Below are 7,012 nucleotides of genomic sequence, written 5' to 3'. Positions count from 1 at the left end.
CGCCCGTACCGGACCGGGACCGGCAACGGGATCGCAACCCTCGGCGTTGCGCCCGCACCTCGCTCAGCCAGTGAGCGGCCGGTATGTATGTGGGATCCGAACCCTCGGCGGGAGCACCGCCGTGCTCCCAAGCGGCGCACTGTAGTAGTGCGCCACCAGGCCGGCCCCAGAGTTGGGATCTTGAGGGATACTAAAGCATTGGTCACCAAGAGGTGGCCCCAGCTGGGGGGCAGCTATGGTTCTTCAGACCTCTCTATGGCTTGGCCTGGCAGGAACACCCCTCAGGACCACCCAACTGGCACACAGCTGTGACCTCCCAAGAGCCAGGAGGGCAAAGAGGGCACAGGACCTTCTGCTTTCTTGACAGATGCCCCACCCCTATAAATTAATGAATAATGTGGTATCTGGTCTAGTAGCCATCTCTCATTGGCTTGGTTAACCAAATTAGGCCCCCTGAGCCCCTCAAAGAGAAGTTTCTGGCTCACCCCCGGAATGTAGTGACCTCTCAAGGGAGCCACCTGAGGGTCCTCCGTGCGGGGTGGCAGCTCTGTAAGCAGAGCTCCTCCCTCCAGCCACAGCAGCAGTTCTCACCTGGAGGAGGGGGCAAAGCAGGACCCCCTGGGGAACAATTTGGTGAAGCAAACAGCTTCCTCCCTGATTACCTCTGAGAGATATCAGTCTACCATGAAAAGCCACTCAGCTCAAACTGCTGCTCAGGGAAGCCATGCTGCCCATTCCATACCAAAGGGGTGGGCAGGACAGAGCTAGGTATGGTGTTGATGATGTGGGATTTTTAAGTCCTCTCAAGTCACAGCTTTTCAGTCCAAAGCAAATCCAGGATATACAACAGATGCTCACAAAGCAGGGCCATCCCCATCCCAATATCAAAGAGAAGTCATTGGAATTAAGCATCATTTTACACTTTTTATGCCTAATTGCTACACAGGGCACACACACTCATAAGCACACAAGCACATGCTGCAGACGCCCTGCCATTGGTTCAGAGCATTGATGCTGGCCATACACTCAAAATCCACCAGAGACACAATCCTCAGGCCACCCGGATGGCCATATTGTTCAGCAAGTGTTTCCTGGGCAACTCCTGAGTATCCCCTCAAATCCTCAGCTAGGAAGAAAGAGCAGGCATGGACCTGGCTTCTGGACAGCCCCAAGGCCCACTATATAGGGGACAGCAGAGAGCATAGCACATGGCCATGGGAGCCCACCACAGGGACTCAAGAGCCTGGGAAAGGCCCAGAGCAGTGGTCAGAGTGGCCGGAGCACTTCCCGCAGAGGGCCCTCTCTGCCCCAGACACCGGCAGGCAGCTGGAAGGCACTACCAGCGACAGACTGTGCTAGACCCTCCCCTGGCCCCAGACATTCTGGATTCACACATGAGTTTCCTCAGAGAAATGCCAGCCGATGGCTCTGCACAACCTCCGGCCGCCAGCCACCCCAGGGTCAGTTCCAGGGGAGAAATTGCTTTGGTTTAGGGTTTGGGAGTGAAAATAAACACTCTGGGTTTTATAGGTTCGCCCATGTTGGCTGCTGTTTCCCTTTCCAGCAGCTGCTCAATCAGGCCTTTCATTCAGAAGCTCATGGCCTCTGAGAAAGCCCTGGGCAGTGCCCTCAAAGCTCGGAGGATGTTTATTTGGGGGAGGGGGTGGGGCTGGGATGGAAAGTGTGACGTCTCCCATAGGCCAATGCCAGGCTGACCCTGCTGCTGCAGTCCCCACAGGGAAGAACTGCTCCTAACTCTGGTCTCTTGGAGGTCTCCATCCCTGCAGGGTCCCCAGCCAGCCAGGCCCGGAGAGGACAGGGGCCTTCCACCTGGGCCCTGACTGGCCACCCACCCTGCACAAACAGCTGCCTGCACCCTCACTCCCATGCCCTCCCTAGAAGGGAGAGGATGCGAGGCTGTGAACTTGTCCATTTCTTTTTTCTCGGGGTTAGGTCTAATTGTCAGACTCCTGGCCAAGTTTCCCAGGAAGCTGCTGCTGCAGATCTGCCCCTGTCCTGCCTGTTCCGGTGTGCTGGTTTTACATACACTTTGCAGAGGGTGCTCTCAGGACCCTGGCCCCAAAGCAAAGAAGAGAAGCTACTGCATTCACTCTGCACCTGGCTGCATGAGGCTGGACAACAGGTCACACAGAGGAAAGGAACGCGGGGACCACAGCTGCTGGGGAGGGGAAAACAGTGGTCCCCACATGGGGGAGGAGAGAGGCTGGGAAGGACAGCAAGGCAGATGGACGGAGGCTGCAGAGCCATTCTGTGACCAGAAGGTCAGTCTCATAGAACTCAATTTTACTCAACTGAACAGCAGGCATTGGAGGGTGATTGGGCTCAGTTCCCAGCTTTGTCACTTGTCAGCTATTTCCACTCAAGTAGTTTAGTTAACCTGTCTGAGTCTCAGCTTCTTCTCCTGTAAAATGGGGGTGTTGAACACCTATCTCTTAAGACCACTGTAAGGGTGACATGAAATAATGCCAGAAAAATGCCTGGCACGGTGAGCATTCAGTAAGGGTTCGTTGTTTAGATACCAAGTGCTACAGGCTCAAGGGTAAGACAAGGCCCCTTCCTGGGGGAGCTTGTGGTAGTGCAGGCAGGATGTGGAGAGACAAATACAGTCGATCTGTGCCATGGGCAAGGGCTCTGAGAGAGGTGCCGGGAGGTGCCAGCCAAGTGCTGAGGAGCAACCAGCCTGGCTTAGGGAGGAATCAGAGGGCTTCTGGGCTGGGTCGTGAAGGATGAGGAGTTCACTGGGTTAGAAATCAAGAGGGAGTGCATTCTGAGCAGAGAGAGCACTGAGGGCGAAGGCCAGGCATATGGAAAATCTTGGCAGATGTGGACAAAAGCTGGTGGGGCTGGAGCTAGCGGATAGAGGGAACTGGGCAGCAGGCGAGGCCCCAGGGACAGATCTTAAAGGACTTAGCTGACATGGCGAAGAGTCGGGGCTTATCTGTCAGGGTCTATATCTGAAATCACAGGACTGATGTGACCAGGTGTGTCTGGGGCAGTGTGGAAGATGGCAGGGAGGCTGGGAGATGACCGAGGCCAGTGCAAGACAGCAGCATGACGCTGAAGAGGAGACAGACCTGGGAGAGACGCAGGAGGCAGAATCCACAGGACAGGGTGACTGAGGGCTCCCAGCCTGGGTAATGGACAGCTGCTGGCCCGGGGCCCCCAGGACCGAGTTGAGGAATGCAGAGGAGGCCTGGACCTGGGAGGGGCATGGTCACCAGGAGTTCAGCGTGGACAGGACGAACTGCATAGGTCATGCAGTATGTGCAATGACACAGATAGAGGAGGAGGCTGCAGGAGACCCAGGAGAAGGTGGTGGCCTGAGAACAAAAGTCGGGGGACTTTTCCAAAAGGAGGGGAGAGTCAGCCGAATCCTACAGAGAAGCCAAACGGGCCATGGACAAGAGGCTGCTACACCTGATGACCAGAAAGCCACAGGACCCCAGCAACAGCACCCAGCAAACACAACTCCCCACCCACAAGGAGAATCATCAGGCCATGTTCCCTGTTGCCTGAAGGCCCGAAGCACCCGGCCCCGTCTCTCAGTCCATGGTCTCTGGCTCCCCTCCTTCTCTCCCACCTACCAGAAAAGGAGTCCTTGTCCATCGCAGGCAGGTCCCGGGCCTGGTACATGTAGCAGCGTAGATGGTAGCGGTTCCCATCTTCACCAAGGAAGAAACGGAGATGCTGGAGTGAGGGTTGGGGTGGCTAAAAGCTGGGGCTAGAGGGGAGGGTGGAGTCTGTCCCTGGTGAGAGCAGCAGACGTAGGGGTTGAACGACAGAATTGCCATAGGCCACGATGCGGGAGTGCGTCTCTCCCAGGAACAGGAGAATGGACCACAGCTCAAAGAAGGACCCCTGAGTCATGTGTCCTTGGGCCGGGTTAGAGCTCAGGGGAGGGGGCATAGAAGGAGGAGGAGAAGGAGAGGCTGAAGGGATGACAGACGAGGCAGCCAGAACACACAGGGCCCAGTCTCATGCATGAGTTGATGCCTACACCACAGACATGCACACACACACACACCAAAGACACTAGCCCACCAAAAAGCACACAGACTCAGTTCTCCAGAGCCCCCACATACAGCCAGACCATGTAACTCCTTACAAACAGACGTATAAGGTTACATACCCATATCACCCAAGATGCCTCCAAGCATCACTTACAGTCAAAGATGCAGGAAATCGTGGGTCTGTTCACACCAAAGCTCAAGGTGGACACGGATATGGAATCTTCACTCCTGTCGTCCACCACACCACCCTGGAGACATACAGCTGGTCATGTCAAATTCTGACCCTGGAACCCTGGCATGGAGGAGACACTGGCCCAAGAACTTGGCCCCCAGGCTTGGAGAGCCCTAGACAACACTACTCAGCTGCTGAAAGCTGAGCCACTGGCCTCTAATTTCACTCTGGGGAAGCTCGTGCTTTCCCAAAGCATCCCCAGACTCCACTGTCAAAGCACCGAAGGACTGTGGGAAATCCTCCACCCTGCCTAGTGAAGGCCAGACAAGCCAGAGTAGAATTTTGAGTTGTTCCGATGAAGCTGGAGTTTGGTAGAAGAAAGGACTCTAGGGGGCTATCCAGGAGAGAGTCAAAAGGAGTCTACCCATGAGGGGCAAGTCCAGTACAGCCCAAGTCTGGAGGTCCCAGGTTAGCATCTCTGGGTCCCCTTCTCTGTCCACCCTCTGCGCGTTTAGAGACAGTGCAGTATCAGGGACACACAGTCACTGAGCCAGGTCCCAAGCTCTGGGGGGGAGGCTGCACTGCACACAACACCTCTCACCAGTTCCCACTGTGCTGAGGGTGAGGAGGGCTCAAGCTGAGAGCAGGGCCAGGGACAGGATGGGAGCAGGGTGGGTCTACTGTCAGGCTCAGAAGCCAATCTACAGTTTACTGTGCATAAACCTAGACGGTCAGCCCTGTAACCTTGTCCTCATTAGCACTGGGCTCCAACCACTGGGCCACAAACCACTTTGGGGAGCACCAAGACCAGACCACTTACCTGGGCCAGACGCCAGCCTCCCCAGGGCACTCCTTCAGGCCCACCCCCCTTCCAGGGCCAGGAGCCCAAGCCACACCCCACAGGGGGACTGGGGAGAGCCGGGGAATTTCCCAGATGCCCCATGCCATCTGTTCCCACTGCAGTCTCTTAGATTTCTTGAGGTTCCTCTCTCCTGTGCCTCCTGCCCTCTCCCCAGACTGTCACCTGCTCCATTGCAGAGGCAGCGGGGTTAAGTAAGGAGGTGTCTCTGCTCCGCTTCCTTGCCCAGCCCCTCTCCTTATCATGTAAATATGCACATGCATCCCCAAAAGAAAACCCTGGCCTCTTCCTTGGATGGCCTGTTCCTCCCTCCCAGACCCTCCCAGAGTAGCCCATTCTCAGGAACTTTCTGCTGGACTCCCTGACCTCCACCCTGGCTGGAGCCATTTCCCAGGAATATTGACCTCTCCTTGGGCCCTGGAGCTATGAAGTTCCCCAGTACCTGCAAATACAAGACACACTGCCACTTCTGTGCCCTTCTTTCCAAACCATGCCCACCCTCAGGGCCTAGCCCCAGGCTCCCGCGTCCCCAGGAAGCCTCCCTGGACGGCTGTCTTCCCACTTCTGGACCAGCCCACCCCTTAAGCCAGAACCAGCTTCATTACTCACAATCACCACTAGGCTCCTTGGCCTGAATCCTGCAGTGGCTCTTACACCTGAAGGGCCAAAAGTACCTGCAAATACAAGACACACTGCCACTTCTGTGCCCTTCTTTCCAAACCATGCCCACCCTCAGGGCCTAGCCCCAGGCCCCCGCGTCCCCAGGAAGCCTCCCTGGACGCCTGTCTTCCCACTTCTGGACCAGCCCACCCCTTAAGCCAGAACCAGCTTCATTACCCACAATCACCACTAGGCTCCTTGGCCTGAATCCTGCAGTGGCTCTTACACCTGAAGGGCCAATCCAGCCTTGTCCTGATCAGATCCCTGGGGACCCACCCCATCTTTCCCATCCAGCACCAAGGCTTGCTTCCCCCAAACACAGCCCTAGGCTTCAGGCAGGCCACACTCCTCAAAGCTGCCTAAACTCACACTCGCTCCCATGGTGACCTCACGCTGTTCCCCAGCCGGAACCTGACCATCCCAGTCCTCCCCATCTTCAGGTCACTGTAGGACACCGAGGTGAAGCCTACCCTTGTCATGCTGGATCAACAAAGAATTGTATCCTAAAGGCAGGCGGGTCTTCCTCTGCATACCCCTGCAGGGAGCCCCAAATACACACTCAGGAAAGACATGCCCTTCTGCTCTCCCAGGGGTATCCCTGAGGTCCTGCTACAACTGGGCAGCTCTGGAGGACATTCCCCTTTCTGACAGGGAGATACAGTGACCTCCCCCACTTCCTTTGGCCACAACTTCAACATGGGCTCTAAAACCCAAAAACTTGGGCTCCAATTCTGGCCCTGCCATTTACGGACGGTGTGACTTTGGGCAAGTTGCTTAACTTCTGTGAATCAATCTTTTTGTAAATTTAGGATAATTATACAGTACAATACCTAGCTTAGAAAGTTGCTGTGATTGTTAAAGATGATAGAAAACATGTAATTCCTACCCACTGTCTGGCACACAGTAAATGCTCAATAAATGTTATGAATGATCTTACGAGAGAAATAAGGCATAGGCCTTGATACTATGAAGTCTGTAGTTGTGCTGAGGGTGGTGTCCATATATCTCATGTTTGTTCCGAATTATTCCAGGAAGCTAGAAAAGTGGGCATTTCAGTAAGGAGCCACAGCCATGGGCAGAAATGAAAATCAATCAAGCAGGCAAGCAAGTGCCTCCAGGCAGTGTGTCTTCTATTTGGAGGTGCTCTCTCTCTTTTTCTTCTCTCTCTGTCTCACACACACACACTCACGCACACACACACAGACACACACACATATGAGAGCAGGACAACAGGGAGGGGTGTCATGCTATAGTCAGGGAAGGACCCAAAGGCCATGTGCCCAAAACCGT

The 7,012-nt window shown here is 55.2% G+C and overlaps 1 protein-coding gene across 1 annotated transcript in view; it reads right to left on the bottom strand.

Moving 5' to 3' along the window:
* DYSF (dysferlin) overlaps window positions 1-7,012 on the bottom strand; it is a gene marked incomplete at both ends in the record, with an annotated part of 98,712 nt that overhangs the window by 9,818 nt on the left and 81,882 nt on the right. Inside the window, 2 exons of the mRNA XM_008592399.1 lie at window positions 3,606-3,683; window positions 4,186-4,279. Of these exons, the coding sequence (XP_008590621.1) occupies window positions 3,606-3,683; window positions 4,186-4,279 (172 nt within the window). The remainder of the gene's footprint in view (window positions 1-3,605; window positions 3,684-4,185; window positions 4,280-7,012) is intronic.

The sequence above is a fragment of the Galeopterus variegatus genome, unplaced genomic scaffold, assembly GCF_000696425.1.
Source record: "Galeopterus variegatus unplaced genomic scaffold, G_variegatus-3.0.2 Scaffold7885, whole genome shotgun sequence".
In the NCBI taxonomy this organism is placed as follows: domain Eukaryota; kingdom Metazoa; phylum Chordata; class Mammalia; order Dermoptera; family Cynocephalidae; genus Galeopterus; species Galeopterus variegatus.
The sequence above is the reverse complement of the archived record's forward strand: the minus strand, read 5'-3'. Positions and strand labels throughout refer to the sequence as shown.